Genomic DNA, 17,465 nt, shown 5'->3' on the forward strand with positions numbered 1-17,465 from the left:
GCACCTCTCACCCTGACTATCACTGCTGTTCCTGCACCTCTGTCTGCACTGGAAAAGCCACCTACAGTAAATAGCAAGACCTCACTTACTCCAGAAAAACTCCTTTGCCGATACCTACATTTACCCTACTAAATCAACATTCTACACATCTTTCACACATTTTTACTTACTGCCTGCCTGCAGGACACCCTTCATAGGCACCCTCTTCTGACAAACTATAAATCGGATTGAGTTTATCCCACCAACTAAATATTGTGAATACTACTTCCAAACTAGCTTTACATTTCAGTATCTTCTCCTTCAAATCTGCTTCACTTTTAGCCATCAAGAAAAGATTCCAACTAACAAGTGTTCCTATGACAATTTTTCCTCTGGCTACCACCACTATTGCTATAACAAAAAAAACAGCTGACACAGAGAAGATCCCCCTCACAGCTCAACCTTTACCTCAAAACTCTGCTTGTTAGGACTCACACTCTGGTGGCTCACCCTTTCCTTTCTAGACTGCAAACTTCATTTCCAATATTTATGAATCCTTCCTTCACACTCAATCTTGCACTGGTCAAAAACTAAACTCCAGGAATGATATTTATATACACACAAACACACATACTAACACCAAATGGCATCCTGCTCTACATTGATCACAGGAGACTCAGTTAGCTTAGAAGAATCCTAACCCATGCCAATAACTAAATGGGAAACTGATGTCTTACACCATATTATCTAAAACTGGAGAACATTATATTTTCTCTCTGTGAGAGAATGTTGAAAACTTTTTATGCAATTTGGCAAGAATTCATTAATGCTAATCCAAAATAAGCATGCTGGAACTCTACTAAATCTTTTTGTTGTCTTAATATATGCAAGAGACCACTTCAGATTGGGCTCACTTGTTGTTGCACAGTTCTCTGAGACAGACTGGGGAGAGAGGCTGAGTGTTTTATTTTGATAAATAGTTTGTTAATATTTCATAGACTGTATTTTTACTGGATTGTGTTATGCACCGTTATCTTAATTAAAAAGAACCTACTGTTGTGAATAATATTGTGAAACATATAATGAAATAATTCATATTAATAAAAACAGAGGCTCACTTTGTAATCTAGGCTCAGTTGTGCTGAGTTTCCCTGTGTACACAACACAGGTTGTCTCTAGAATACCATGGTTTCCCTTCACATTACAAAGATGTTTGTGGTATTGTAGACTGACTGGCAGCTGTCAACAGCCTTCATTATGAATGATAGAGATGTGAGAGAATATAGCCTGCCAAGGACTGGTATCCTGTCTAGGGCTGCTCAATGCCTCGTGCCCAAACCTGCTAAAAAATGTTTGGCTCTTAGCAACCCTGCAACTGAAAAAGTGGGTGTAGCAATAGACTGATGTGTGCATTTTTTGTTTAGAAATTCATAATTTCTTTGCATTCAATACATAGACTTCTTAAATATATTTTAAAAAATCACCTTTAACTTCCAGTACAAGCTCAGGCCTTATTTTTAGTCTGATTATTCCCTGAGGACTGATGGTCCAAAAATGGTTCTCTTTTCCAATCTCCAGAGAGAGTCCAAGTCGACAACCAGCTATCACGATAGCCCCTGTAGTCTCCACACAGCAGTCTTCAGCAATCTGTGATGAAATAAATGACATCAATCTCAGGTTTTATAAACAGGCCTTTAATCTTTTTACAAGGGTGAGAAAAAATATGCAACACATTACTGATCCAATAAAAGTCTGTTTTATGATCAACTTATTTACAACAAATAACACCTGCCACTTGCTGAAATTCATAATGTCATTATGATTTAGAAAAAAGATCTTTGAGAGGCAATTCATTGTTGATAGTATCCATGTCTTAAAGCTCCTAGCAGTGTAGTGTAGTCTTCATATAGATATTTAATCTTTTCAGAGGTTTTCAGTTTGTGTGTTTACACCTAATTTAATACCTACAATACAGGTGGGAGGAATGGAAACTATAGACACTATTTCTTCATTTTATTTTTCATAACATCTGCATGTGCATGCGCATTTTTGAATTATTTAGCTAAAAGGCAATTTAGTGCTAAACAGCTATCTTTTTAAAGCACTGGTTCTGTCATAGTGGATGTTATTTTTTAATACCTCCCCCCGTGCAAGGTGTTGTGAACACATATGTACCTTTCCTTCAGGAAAGACAGAGCAAAGAGCCTGTGATACAAATAAATTATTTCCATTTAAGTTTTCACATAAACATATCTTAGAAAACTGGAAGGGATGTTTCCTGAGTTCAGGAACTTTGCCACTTTACCGCTTCTGCTTCATGTTTGCTCTGGTGCTCCATTGACTACCATTGTGAGCCGCTGGGGCTTTTTTCTAAAACTTATAAATATTGTTCCACTTAAAAACAATTTTTCAAATCAAATGAATATATTCCACATTTGTGAAAAAAAACAAACTTAAACGTGACTTCTGTAATAGTATTCCTATTATATGCTACATGATTTAAATACTGAGAGTATAAAATAGTTTTTTATTACTTAACTACCTGAAATTCAAAGAACATATCTACTGTAAATAATTAATCCCAGCTCAACCAATAGAATGCACCCTGAAACCTTCAAGTAAAATGTATGAAACTTTTGCAGGACATTTTAAACATAAAATAAATAATATCAGATGTAATATAATACACCCCTCAAAAGCAAACCTTGTTAGCGCTCAGCATGCTCATTACAGTAAATGAAATTCCTTCACTAAAAAAAGTTTACACAGAATTCTGTAGAACAATTATTCACATAAACCTTCCACTTGTGTACTTGATTCAGTCCCAAATGTCTTTTTCAAAGAGATTTCTGAGGTACTAATTGATAGTGTATTTGACATAGTTAACTCTTCATTAGTCTTTGAGGACTCTGTGTCCTTTACAATCTATTTTAATATGCTTTTCAAGGTATGTAAATCTCTGAATAATCTTGCTCCTCCCTACATTTTGGAGGGCCCGTTCTTTTATATTTCTAGTCCCAATAATATTAAAACCTCGAACACTAATTTGCTTATTATTCCAAAAACTAAGCATACAAGAAGTGGTGAGGCGGCCTTTTGCTGTTGTATACCAAAAATCTGTAAAGCTTTACCAATAGAGATACACCAAACTAATACTATGCTGCATTATTAAAAACTCCTAAAAACCCACTTATTTAATTTGGCACTTTCATAGCTTCATTTAGTTCCACTTCTAATAGATTATATATGTATTGAAATGTCTTACACTTCATGGATTCACAATTATTAACCTCTAGTTTTCTCAGTTTTTTGCCTTGTATTAAAATGTGCTACAGAAATAAATGGTCAAAAATCAAAATGTAATTCAGCAATTTTTACCAACACTGGAGGAAGAAAAATACTTTTGTAAGGCACAATGTATATAAATAAAGAAATTATTACTCTGGATTTGAGTAAACCATCTTTGTAGCACCAGACTTGATCATCTAATCCAGTGTCTTCCACTGCTTGAATTCTTATTAAGTTTATATCATCCAGTCCTCCAGTGATGGACATTAGTGTTCCAGTCATTCTGTTTCGAAGTTTAAAGTAGACTTGTTTCTGCAAGACACAAGAAAATGATACAATTAATAAATAGAAAATAAAAATATACTTTCTCTTTCAGTTTCTGGGCTTTATATAGTATTCCTATTATATGCTACATGACTTAAATGCTTGGACCTCAACAATCTAAACTAAATATGTTTGTAGGTGTATCTTAAAGTAGTAAAACCAAATTAATGGAAAAAATAAAACATAGAGCAAATGTCCAAGTATTAGCATAAAAGTTGCTTTAGTAGTTCAGAATAACTTCCACGTAAGAATAATGGAAGGAACTACAAAAATAAACAGAAAAAGGATTGTAGAGCAGCCACGGACTTCATGAAGTGGACTGATGTGGTTATTTTAAAGTGTCTTAAATAGCAGTGTATGCAACTGGAAGGTGATGACACAGAAATATGCAGAAATGATGACAAAACAATTCCTCCATCTGTTATAAGAAATACAGTTTATTTTGTACATTTTTAAAAACACAGTGTTACAAAATGTATAGCTAAAATAACTTGAAAAACTTCTTATCATATCAATTAAAGTGCAGTTTGTTTTATGATATTTAGACATTTTTAAATTGTAAATTTTAAAGCAGCCCTTTGAAAAACCCAGCCTCCATTTTGCAGCTGGTCCCAAGCCCAGATAAATGGAAAGGGTTGACGTTAGAAAAGGCATCTAGCTGTAAAAATCAAAGCCTTGTCAAAAAAAGTAACAACCTCATATAAAAATGGGAATAGCTATGGAAGAAGAAAACAGTCTTTTGAAAAATAAAAAATATAATTAATCAAAACAAAAGAATACAACTGTGAACCACATTTTGAAATACGGTGTATGTTGCTTTTTAACACATATGAAAAGTTCAAAAGCCAACTAGCATATGGAATGGACGGCGACAGGTGTCTCTGCCAGAATGGACTCCTTTCCCATATCTGGCCGGGGGGGCCCTGCTGGAAAATAGACATGAAAAGAGGCAGGAGGTCCCCTGCCTACACAGGTGTCTGGACATAGGATATGATTTGAGGAATGGGTACACTGGCATTCCAGCAGGAATAAGTGGAGGAACATTACCCAGCTGGAAGGCCAGTTTAAAGGATGGATTGGGGGAGCAGGATTATTACATGCTCCCCTGAACTACTAGATGGCAGCATCCCTTGGGGCAGATACACCCATGGAAAATTGTAGGGCATGTTTGTAGTGCTGTAAAGCAGCCCTGTGGGGTCCCTGGGTGCCACTACGAGGTGCTATTAAGAGTGTACTTCCGTTCATCCTGGAAGTGCTTCCATTGGGCTATGCCCTGGCACTGGAAGTTCTCCCAAGGTCTGAGATAAAAGAAACCGCCCTGCTGCATCCAGGTGAATCACAGCTGAGAGGAAGGAGGACAATGACAAGAAAAGAGGTATTCTGTGTGCATTGGAGACTTGTGAAGAATTTGTGTTAATAAATCACTTATTTGAACCTAGGACTTGTGTTTGTGTGGTGTTGTCTGAGGTTGGGGTGGCTGCAGCGCCCCCCTACTATCTACAAGTGATGCAGTTGTCAGGAATCCTGGCCGTCTATTGCCATGAACCTGTTTTCAAAGTTTTTCTTGTGCTCAATATACTCGGATACGAACCTATACTGCAGTTAAACATAACTGCTTTAACTCTACAAAAATGGGGAAATAGTCCATGAAGAAAACAGAAAAAATATCAAAAAGCAAGACTCCTGGAGAAGCTGCTCAGTTGTGGAGCTATCTGGTCAGGGGCAAAGAAGATAGAGAGGCATATAAGTCTGCCAAATGGCACGGACACTGAGGACTAAGAGGTTATTCGGACAAGCAAGACGATCTTAACTGATGTTGTCAGTGAAAGGTCTGAAACGGACGTATGTGCCGCTGATGGGTTAGAGATGATACCAGAGAACTGCATAATGTGCATGTCCTATTCATATCTGATAGACAGTCTGCAAATGGTGTGTAGCCTGCTGCATTGGGTTTTCCCAGGATAAGATGAGCGATGATCAAAGAGCAGACAATCTAGCCAGGAGCATCTTTACAATACAATACAATTTATTTTTATATAGCCCACAATCACACAAGAAGTGACGCAATGAGATTTAACAAGCCCTGCCTTTTGATAGCCACCCAGCTTTGACTCTCTAAGAAGGCAAGGAAAAACTCCCAAAAAAATCCTTGTAGGGAAAAATGGAAGAAACCTTGGGAAAGGCAGTTGAAAGAGAGACCCCTTTCCAGGTAGGTTGGGCGTGCAGTGGGTGTCAAAAAAAGGGGGTAAATGCAATACAATACAAAGAACAGAATACAATCTTTAGTCCCTATTCGCAGACAAAGGTCATGCGTTCAAACCTGAGTAACCTTTGGAAAAGCATAATGGTGTCCAGGGCATAGAACACCTCTCCGTGAATCTGAAGAGAGAGAATTCCGGTGAGTGATTTTGCTTCTCGTTTCAGCAGTTCGAGTAAACTCCAGGAATTATATCTGGAATCCTTTGATAAATTGGAAAAGATGTGGCAGACGGATCAAGACAAAGAACCCCCCAAACTATATCTCCCAGAGTGTCTCTGGAAAACCAACTAAGCATGTGGACGAAGAGTGTGAGGCATTCAACTCACAGCTGCAAAATGAAAAGAATTAAGCTTTCATCCAGCAGCCCATGGGTCACCCTGAGCAATTGTTTGACCTGCGTGAATTAGATACTTCAGCCAATGCGGAAACATCTGTCAATTCTGAAACAGCTAGTGACGATGTTATAAGAGATTGACAGCACAGCCAGAACTCAGAAGCAGACGGCAGGTATTTAAGATGTCTGGCAATAGGATTGCTTCCCACTGCCGATTTGGCTATGCAAGGGGAGTGATATCTGAGTAGCACATCAAAAAGAAACCTAGTGTGAAGTGGTCTCGGACAAATGTGAAAGGAACCCGGTAGCATTTGTTTTGACAAGTATGGATGAAAAATTACCCCTGTCTGTACCTTGCATAGATGCTACACAGACTACTGCGGTCAGACTGGCCAGAGAAAATTAAAAAAACAAATTGAGTGAAGGGGTCCTGGACACAGATGAAGGTGACTGAATAGCCACAATTCCAATAACGAACCAGAATATAATGACAGATTTACTGATACCGGGTCCATCAGTCAGAGAGATATCAATCCAGACTGAGGATCTCGAGGACGGTGAGAAAAAGGGAGTGTCGATTATAAAGGACTGACATATTGATACCAGTATCTAAGCTATTCTTTCTCTAGCAAAGGATATTTATATAAGAAAATAAACAAAAGGGGTACAGACAGTAAGGGGCCCCTCTTTAATTAATAGAACTCCTGCTAATTCTGCATTGAGAAGCCCACATCTTCTTCTTCTTTCGGCTGCTCCCGTTAGGGGTTGCCACAGCGGATCATCTTCTTCCATTTCTTTCTGTCCTCTGCATCTTGCTCTGTTACACCCATCACCTGCATTTCCTCTCTCACCACATCCATAAACCTTTGCTTAGGCCTTCCTCCTTTCCTCTTCCCTGGCAGCTCTATCCTTAGCATCCTTCTCCCAATATACCCAGCATCTCTCCTCTGCACATGTCCAAACCAATGCAATCTCGCCTCTCTGACTTTGTCTCCCAACCGTCCAACTTGAGCTGACCCTCTAATGTATCCATCCATCCATCCATCCATTATCTACCACTTATCCGAGGTCAGGTCGCGGGGGCAGCAGCCTAAACAGGGAAGCCCAGACCTCTCTCTCCCTGGCCACCTTCTCCAGCTCCTCTGGGAGGACCCCGAGGCGTTCCAAGGCCAGCCGGGAGATATAATCCTTCCAGCGTGTCCTGGGTCTGCCCCGTGGCCTTCTCCCAGTGGGGCATGCCTGGAACACCCCCCCAGTGAGGTGTCCAGGGGGCATCCTAACCAGATGCCCGAACCACCTCAATTGACTCCTCTCAATGCGGAGGAGCAGCAACTCTACTCCGAGTCTCTCCCGGATAACTGAACTCCTCACCCTATCTCTTATGGAAAGTCCAGCCACCCTGCGGAGAAAACTCATTTCGGCTGCTTGTGTCCGCGATCTTGCTCTTTCAGTCACTACCCAAAGCTCGTGGCCATAGGTGAGGGTAGGAACGTAGATCGACTGGTAAATCGACAGCTTCACCTTTTGGCTCAGCTCTCTCTTCACCACGATGGACCGTTGCAGAGCCTGCATTACTGCGGATGCTGCACCGATCCGTCTGTCAACCTCCCACTCCATTCTTCCCTCACTCGTGAACAAGACCCTGAGATACTTGAACTCCTCCACTTGAGGCAGTAATGTGTTCCCAACCCGGAGAGAGCATTCCACCCTTTTCCGGCTGAGAACCAATGGACTCGGATTTGGAGGTGCTGACTCTCATCCCCGCTGCTTCACACTTGGCTGCGAACCGCTCCAGTGAGAGCTGTCCAATGAAGCCAACAGAACCACGTCATCCACAAATAGCAGAGAGAAGATTCTGAGGTCACCAAACAAGACCCCCTCCGCTCCTTGGCTGTGCCTAGAAATTCTGTCCATATAACTTATGAACAGAATCGGTGACAAAGAGCAGCCCTGGCGGAGTCCAACCTCAACAGGAAACGACTCCGACTTATTACCGGCAATGCGGACCAAGCTCCTGCTCCTCCTGTACAGGGACTGAATGGCTCGTAACAACGAGCCCTGTACCCCGTACTCTTGGAGCACACCCCACAGGATGCTTCGAGGGACACGGTCAAATGCAAACTCCCATGCCCCCTCCATGATCCTGGCCAGTGTGTAGAGCTGGTCCAGTGCTCCACAGCCAGGAACGGAATCCGCATTGTTCCTCTTGAATCCGAGATTCAACCATCGACTGAACTCTCTTCTCCAGCACCCCTGAATAGACCTTACCGGGGAGGCTGAGGAGTGTGATTCCCCCTATAGTTGTAGCACATCCTCCGGTCACCCTTCTTAAAAAGGGGGACCACCACCCCGGTTTGCCAATCCAGAAGTACTGCCCCCGATGTCCATGCGATGTTGCAGAGACGTGTCAACCAGGACAGCCCCACAACATCCAGAGCCTTGAGGAACCCAAGGTGAACCTCGTCCACCCCAGGGGAAGGAAGACATGCTGGTGGGATAGAGAAGATACTCGAAGTATTCCTTCCACCGGTCAATAACGTCTGCAGCTGAAGTCAGCAGGGCCCCATCTCCACTGTACACAGTGTTGGTGGAGCACCGCTTTCCCCCTCCGGAGGCGCCTGACAGTTTGCCAGAACCTTCTTGGTGCCGACCAAAAGTCGTTTTCCATGGCTTCCCCAAACTCCTCCCACGCCCGAGTTTTTGCCTCTGCAACAGCCGATGCCGCCACACGCTTGGCCCGCTGGTACCCCTCATCTGCCTCTGGAGTCCCACTGGTCAACCAGACCCGATAGGACTCTTTCTTCAGCTTGACGGCCTCTCGAACCTTAGGTGCCCATTGAAATCCGCTCCAATCACCACTTTCTGTCCCTTGGATACACTGTTCATCACTTCATCCAACTCACTCCAAAAATCATCTTTCTCACTCATTGCACACCCAACTTGCGGTGCATATGCGCTAACAATATTCATCATCACACCTCCAATTTCCAGCTTCATAATCATTACTCTGCCTGACACTCTTTTCACCTCCAAAACATTCTTGACATACTGTTCCTTCAGAATAACTCCTACCCCATTTCTCCTCTCATCCACACCATGATAAAACAATTTGAATCCATGTCCAATCCACCTGGCCTTACTCTCCTTCCATTTAGTCTCTTGCACGCACAATATATCAACCTTCCTTCTCTCCATCATATCTTGCCATCTCTCTCCCCTTACCAGTCATACTGCCAACATTCAAAGTTCCTACCCTCAGTTCCACTCTCTTTACCCCAGATGCCCTTCCCGATGTAACCTTCTATTGAGAAGCCCACATAATAAATACAAAGAAGGAGAATCAAACCTTCTGGACAGAAGCTTCAATCAGGGTTTCACTCCTGTTTCTGACATGTAGGTTGAAGCACCTGAGAGGGGAATTCAGATGCTTCTCCTGTTACGGACTAATGATGTCTCTTTTGTTCCAGACAGACAGCAGGAACATTCCAGATACTCTGGAACCTTTGACAAGAGCATCTCTCTCGCAGGTCTGGTCCCCTCTTCCCACAAGGTTCGGCTCAGAGAGGGCCAATGTAATGGATGGCAGCCCTGCCAGAATAGACTTTCTTCCCATTCCTGGCTGGGGGGGGGGGCACAGGTGGAAAATGGACATGAAAAGAAGCAGGAGGTCCCCTGCTTACACAAGGTTCTGTGCAGAGGATTTCATATAAGGAATGGGTACACTGACATCCCAGCAGGAATCAATGGAGGAACATTACCTGGCTGGGAGGACATCTTAAAGTTAGGACAGGGGAAGCAGGATTATTACATTTCCCCAAACTGCTCGATGGCAGCATCCCTGGGGGCAGATACACCCTTGGACAACCGTAGGACATGCTAGGATTTGTAGCGCTGTAGAGCAGTCCTGTGGTGGTCCCTGGGTGCCACCAGGGGGTGCTATTAGGAACTATGCTCTGTGGTATTTAGGACTTCTGACTGACCCAGAAGTGCTACCATCTGGTTATGCACTGGCACCAGAAGTACTCCCAGGTCCGAGATAAAAAGAACTGTACTGCCGCATCTGGGGGAGCCAGAGTTGGGAGGAAGGAGGACAATGCTCGCCTGGAGGTGTGGAGGAGAAGGAAAAGAAAAGAGGTGTTGTGTGTACATTCGAGACTTGTAAAGAATTTGTGTTAATAAATCACTTATTTGAACCTGGGACTTGTGTGGTGGTGTCTGAGGTTTGGAAAGCTGCAATGCCCTCTACTTTCACACACAGTATTTATAAGAACACAGGTGCCAGTATTTCAACAGTTCAGGGATGAAACCTTATATACTATATATTACTAATGCACCTGAGCCATAACAATATAAAGTAATAGTTTAATATATGCTGTTAATCTATATATATTTACCATCTTATGAAGACCATAATGGCTTCAGTACTGCTAGCTGCATTACTTGTGGATGATTAATAACGGTTACACTGGTGAATTTTAAATGTAGATCATATCAAGAAATTTTGGTACTTTTCATTTCAGCAAAAATGTCATTGCAAATGTTATACATTACAGCATATATGTATTATAAGATTCATAAGAAGACTATTCTGTGCATCATTTTATCAGCTGATGTTTTTCTAAACATTCAAGTTTTAACCTTCTCAAGTTTAAAAAGGCTTCACAGCAGCTTCTACTCTTACTCCTAAATATAAGACCAATTTAATGTCACTCTCTTTGAAAAGCTATCAGGTTTACTCAACCTTGTTAACTTATTAAGGGGTTCTAGAGATAATAAAAGAAATGTTAGCATTTTAGACTAATAAAATTAAACAACATAACTTATCAATTTTAAGATATCAAAATCAAATATGCATGCTATATAAAATGCATATTTTGTCTTTTTAAAATGCATACTCCTTATTGCATAATTTATGAATGGCCATTTATTTGGTTTGCTCAGATTTTTCGAACAATATTCTTTTAAATATTAACTGTGCATATACTTCATATTCATATTGCATGAGCAAATCACTCACCTGTAAAAGTGGCCGTAAAGAGGCAATTTTATGCCATCCACTAAACTTATGCCAATCAGCTATTTCATGGGGACCCAACAATATTTGTCGTCCTTTGTAGTTAAACTGGTCATAAACAACCCATCTGGTAAAACATAAAATTTGTACACAATGAGTTTATTACTTCAATCTTAATTTGTTAAGTAATGTGGTAGTGCATTTTTCAAGTGAAGAAGTACTACACTAAAGGAAGACTGGGATCACTGATTTATTTTTCTAGAGATAAACTTCACAGGAAACAACACAAAACAGCTGGAATATTAATTTTGAAGAATTTTACATTTGCAAAACCTGTTTAAAAAAAAATAAGAATCTGAACATTCCACCTAAATGCAAGGCTTTAGGAGGAACACTAGTAATAACAGTATGAACATAAAAAGGTACAAGTTTAAAAAATATTCCAGATCTTTATTGGACTAGAAATTTTTTTTTTCCTTACAGCTTAAAAATATTCAACATTACGTTTCCTAAAACTTTATTATAGAATATATTCAGTCACACACTTAAAGTCAAACTTTCATAACATATATCTACTGACATAATAAATAATATTATTTTCACTAAAATATGATTATGTAATATATGTAATATTATGTAATATAATAATGTTATGTCCATGTTTCTAAAGAGACACTACAGAAACAGTGTACAAATGAATGTTGATCATCTCCACTCAACATTTTCAAGTAAAAATATGCAAGTTTTTTCCCTAGAATCACATTTTTCTAAACAAATTACTCCTTGTCCTCTATCCCAGCTATTGTGGAAACTATGAATGTCAGCATTTCTTGCTAAAATGACAGTTTCTGTTTGAGATATTTATTGAATATCTCTTTAATATACACATAGTAAAAGAAATAAAACTAAATTAAATGTATTCTAAATTAAGTCTACTTACAATCCTCCCAAAACATCAAGTGAAAATATATGGGGGTCATAACCAAGCAACTGCAAATTCACTACTTCAGAAGTGAAAATCAATTTCTTCCCTTTAAAGTTTATTTTGGAGTACAGAGTAATAGATGGTTGAGAAAATTCCTAAAAAAATAAATAGTAATAAACAATAACAATTCAATCATGAAATTGTATCAATGAAATAGTATCGTGTGTCATTTGTTGATTGCTTAAGTTCAGATTTGTATGTTTGCAAACTTGGTATAGACAAGGCAAGTTTAAAAAAGAACAAATCTATTTTATGCCATACTCATTATATAATAATGTTTACTATTTTACATTTGAAATGCATAAAGTATTATTTCAATAAAGTTAATTTTCAGTAATGGTCGTAGTGTTTTTAAAACAGTTTGGATCTTCTATTAAATACTAATTAAAGTAGCAGAGATGCCTTTTAACATAACTGTTGCTACTAACAAGGAGCTAAGAACCATTTGTGATATAGAAACAGTAGACAGGCTGAACACTTGGATATAAAAATACTTGTATCCATTAAATGACATGTACAGTTTGGTCCATAAGTACAGTGGAACCTCGGTTCACGACCATAATTCGTTCCAAAACTCTGGTCGTAAACTGAAGCAATTTCCCCCATAGGATTGTATGTAAATACAATTAATCCGTTCCAGACCGTATGAACTGTATGTAAATATATATTTTTTTTAATTTTTAAGCACAAATATAGTTAATTACACCATAGAATGCACAGCGTAATAGTAAACTAAATGTAAAAACATTGAATAACACTGAGAAAATCTTGAACAACAGAGAAAATACCTACCTTATGTGTCCCTCCCTCTTTCGCTTGCTCGCTCTCTCTCTCTCTCTTTTGCGAGCCTGGAGCGCTTGTGTATGTGTCTCTCTAGCCCGCTCCTGTGTGTGTGCGCGCCTCTCTCTGGCACTGCCTGTGAGTGTGCGCGTCTGTCTCTCTCTGGCGCTGCCTGTGTGTGTGCGCGTCTGTCTCTCTCTGGCGCTGCCTGTGTGTGTGCGCGTCTGTCTCTCTCTGGCGCTGCCTGTGTGTGTGCGCGTCTGTCTCTCTCTCTCTCTCTCTCTCTGTCTGTCTGTCTGTGTGTGTGCACGGCTCTCTCTCTCACTGCCTGTGTGTGTGCGTGCGCGACTCTCTCTCGCGCGCTGCCTGTGTGTGTGTGTGTGTGCACGGCTCTCTCTCACTGCTTGTGTGTGTGCTGCCTCTGTGTGTGTGTGTATGTGTGTCACGCGCTCTCGCTCTTGCTCGCTGCACAGGAAATGCACAGGGAGAGACTGAACATGTACAAACCAAAAGGGAACCCGGCTTGTTCGTATACCGAGTGTGTGGTCGTGAACCGACGCAAAAGTTTGGCGAACTTTTTGGTCGTAAACCGATTTGTACATGTACCGAGACGTTCGTGAACTGAGGTTTCACTGTATTTGGACAATGACACCATTTTCATCATTTTGGCTCTGCATACCTGCTCAGTGAATTTAAAACAAAGAAATCAAGATGTGATTTAAGTATAGACTTTCAGCTTTAATTCAAAGGGTTTAACAAAAATACTGTATTAGCTGTTTAGAATGATAGACATTTGTATACACGGTTCTCCTATTTTCTTTTTACAATTTTATTGTAATCACACAACATTCCATACAAATAGATCAATTTCTACATAAATAGGATTGAAAACAAATCAACCCCCACCACTGACTCCTATTTTCAGGGGCTCAAAAGTATTTGGACAAACTAACATAATCATAAATATAACGGTAATTTTCAATATTTGGTTGAAACTCCTTTACAGTCAATGACTATACCAAGCTGCAGCTGACTTCAGTTGCTGCTTGTTCATTGGACTTTCTGCCATCAGTTTTTTCAATTGGATTGAGGTGAATTGATTGACCTGGCCTTGGCCTTTGAAGAATATTCCACAACTTTGCATTGACAGTATGTTTTGGCTCATTGTCCATCTGTACTGTTAAGTGTTGTCCTATCAGTTTTGCAGCATTTGGCTGAATATAAGCAGACATGATAGCTCTATACTCTTCAGAATTTAGCCTGCTATTTTTGCGAACAAAAATATCATCAAACATTAATGACTTACTTCCTTTCGCAGTCATGCATGATCATGCCATAAAACTGCTTCCACCATCTTTCACAGGTGATGTGGTATTCTCCGTATTCTCTTCTCTTTCCAATATTCTGGTATATACTGATCTTAGTTTCCTTTGATCAAAGAAAACTGTTCCAGAACTGGACAGGCTTTTAAAAATTGTTGATGGAACTGCTCCCACCTGGCTATGGAGCAGCTTGTCAGACAAATGTCCATATACTTTTGAGCCCCTGGAATTTGGGAGTATAGGGCTGGTGGCTATGCAGAAAAATGGCTGTCATTCCTTAATGGCTCATACAATATTTTTGGTAAAATCCTTAAATTAAAGCTGAAAGTCTACACACCAATCTCAATGATTGTATTATTTCAAATCCATTGTGGAAGCGTGCAGAGCCAAAAAATGATCAAAACTGTGTCACTGTCCACCTATGGACCTGACTGTATGCTTTTAATACCCTTAAATCTGACTTTACACATAATGCAAAGTACAGTACATGTATGTAGTATACCATTACAAAGATTTCCAACTGGAATCTTAGTGGTTTTGAATTCAAGATACAAAAAAGGATTTTAGGATACACTACTCTGCATTAGGTATTACAATATGTCAAGGAAAGAACCAGAAAATACAACTTTCAAATACATTTTCACAACTTACAAATCCTATTATTTGTAAAGATCGCATATGTGTGTCAAGACTTGGGAAGCCAATTGATGTCAAATTAGGATAGTTGCCTTCTTCTATCACAAACTGATTGCCTCTGAAATGTTCTTCATCATAAGCCACAAATCTAGGAAAACAAAAAGAGTATTACAGAAAGAAATTAAGGTTTTATAATATCATAAGCAAATGCAAATAAATTACCAAAAAAACCAATGAGGAACTAAATCTACTCATATTAGACAAATAAAAATGGTTATGGGGAAAAATAAAGGAAAAATAAAATACACTTAAGATAAACACAAGGTTTTACAACTTGTAAATTTTCCATTCAGGTAAAAGACAAGGACCAGTTAAGGAGTCAATTAATCTCTTACCCGCCTGCCAAAACCTTGCAAGATTTTACAGTAAGGTTTTCTGGCATCACCATTGCACTGCTTTCTAAAATCTGTCTTTCTCCTTGGAAATGTGGTTCTGAGAATACCTGAATCTGATAAAAAAAAAAAAAATTTAAAAAATGTGACTTTCATAACTAAAATTCATTTTAAGAAAATATAGCAATATGAAAAAAAAGCACAAAAACTTTATAGGGTTATCATTTTTAATATATAAAAATAACTCAACAAATACACAAAAGAAATGATGATATAGTAAAAAGACTGCCAGACAATTACAAAACCCCATATTAAAGTGCAATTGCATATAAAGAATAGATTAAACTAAAAATAACTTTTTTTTTGTATTATGTATTATGGTAATACAATTCTATATGTAAAATCCTCTTCTGGAGAGCACACCATGATAACTTAATAATCTTTCCGTTTTCCCTTGTTTTCTAGTGACTTAGGGGTGTACTTCATGTGAGTGTAAAGTAAGAAAGAGAAAAAATAAGGCACCTGATGAATGTTGCAAGCACTATTTTACCTTAGTTATATGAAACAAATCGGAATTTGTTTATTTCAATTTCAATGTTGACAAAAGTGTATCGTTACATGTGTTGTGTGCCTTAGAAGTCTAACTTGTCATAATGCAGTGCCCTCTCCTCATAGGAAAAGGCTGACTGTAAGACTGTAACCACACAAATCACAATTTTCATTACAACATTAATTAGATCATAAAAACTTGACAAATAATACATGGAACAGTAATTTAAGTAGATTATTACAATTCTGAAATTCTGGTTTCCATTAGTGTTTCTTTTTGGCACAAAGAGCACAGTTTTGGAAGAGTTCAATAGCCACACACTACACTTAAATGAAAAAAAAAAGTCTGTCAAAAGCTAAACAGTTCTTAAGTACATTGTGTATAAAGTTCACAAATATGAAATTTTGAACATGCTGTATATTACTGTACTGTACACTGTGAACAGAATTAGAATAAAGTTAAATTAACAACAATAGGTATAAAAGTGATAAAACTAAATATGTGATAAAAAAAGTAGAAATAGTACCTTAAACTTTGACTTAAGTCCATATGGATTTTCCTAAAAGATTTTTAACAGAAAATAATCATCAGGCTGATAGCACACACCACCACAGTTTAACAATTGTATGATATAGAGTAAATAATGATTTAAAAAAACTAAGCAATATTAATAATGGCCCTTTTTCCTTTGATAGTTATTTTTCATACAGTAACAGATTCATGTGCCAAAAAGCTTTTCAGTTTGACCTTTCTTCGTTGACTATTACCTTTATCTTTAGCTACTGTACATGCACCACTATAATTTATTAATCTTAATTATTATTTTGCTTTGTATTTTCATATATTATCTTTCATTATAGGTTTATTGTCAGAATTTCTTTAAAATATGACAAACTGCAAAAGGAGAAAAGTTAGGAACAGCTCAAATAGCAGGTTTGAAAATTCATTACCCATTGCTGGATTTGCCAGGTATGCAGTACACTGCTATCTGTAATACCACTGATTCTTTTTTCAGAAAGAAAGAAAAAGACTTCCACTGATTGCATTTAGCCTATTGTTGCATACTTTTAAGTTTTTTCTCGTTACTTATATTCAAAACAAATCATGAATTTCATTTTTTTTAAACTTTTGTTCTAATCTGACTGTTAAAATAGCTCACACCTGTTGTGATGTGAGATTTTGCATACAAGTTGATAAATATTTTGTACGTCTTTATTTGTAACTTAAGCAAAGCAATGTAATATTACTGTTACATTAGTGAAAAACATTCATGTTTACAACCACCCGTCCCCCCCTACCCCACCAGGACTGAGTCTCTTTGAATTTTATGACAAATTTTGGGGGGGTTGTGTTTGGAGTACCTGAAACAAGTTTGCTAAATGTTTCTCTGAAGTCTCTCAACTCCCACACAAAGCCAGGCTGCCTAACTGCCAAACTTTAGCTCAACAAATGATTTTGGGGGATGGCAGGTGTGAAGATGTTTTCTGTTCCCCCATTGGTCTGAAGTATGGCTGTTTGGAACTGGCTTGTATCAGAAGCTTTTAAGTACTATGATGTCCTATTGGCTCTAGGGGTTGGACAGAACATCTATAAATTTGCTC

General features: G+C 38.8%; 1 protein-coding gene across 2 annotated transcripts in view; it reads right to left on the minus strand.

Annotated features, from left to right (window-relative positions):
- The window catches only part of crybg1a (crystallin beta-gamma domain containing 1a), a 359,825-nt gene that overhangs the window by 3,469 nt on the left and 338,891 nt on the right, over nt 1-17,465 (minus strand). For both annotated transcript variants that reach the window (XM_051925340.1, XM_051925341.1), the window contains 7 exons: nt 16,391-16,423; nt 15,318-15,430; nt 14,938-15,070; nt 12,140-12,279; nt 11,203-11,326; nt 3,421-3,579; nt 1,464-1,626 (listed from right to left, as the gene is read on the minus strand). In XM_051925340.1, the coding sequence (XP_051781300.1) occupies nt 1,464-1,626; nt 3,421-3,579; nt 11,203-11,326; nt 12,140-12,279; nt 14,938-15,070; nt 15,318-15,430; nt 16,391-16,423 (865 nt within the window). The remainder of the gene's footprint in view (nt 1-1,463; nt 1,627-3,420; nt 3,580-11,202; nt 11,327-12,139; nt 12,280-14,937; nt 15,071-15,317; nt 15,431-16,390; nt 16,424-17,465) is intronic.

Source organism: Erpetoichthys calabaricus, chromosome 3 (genome assembly GCF_900747795.2).
Source record: "Erpetoichthys calabaricus chromosome 3, fErpCal1.3, whole genome shotgun sequence".
In the NCBI taxonomy this organism is placed as follows: domain Eukaryota; kingdom Metazoa; phylum Chordata; class Cladistia; order Polypteriformes; family Polypteridae; genus Erpetoichthys; species Erpetoichthys calabaricus.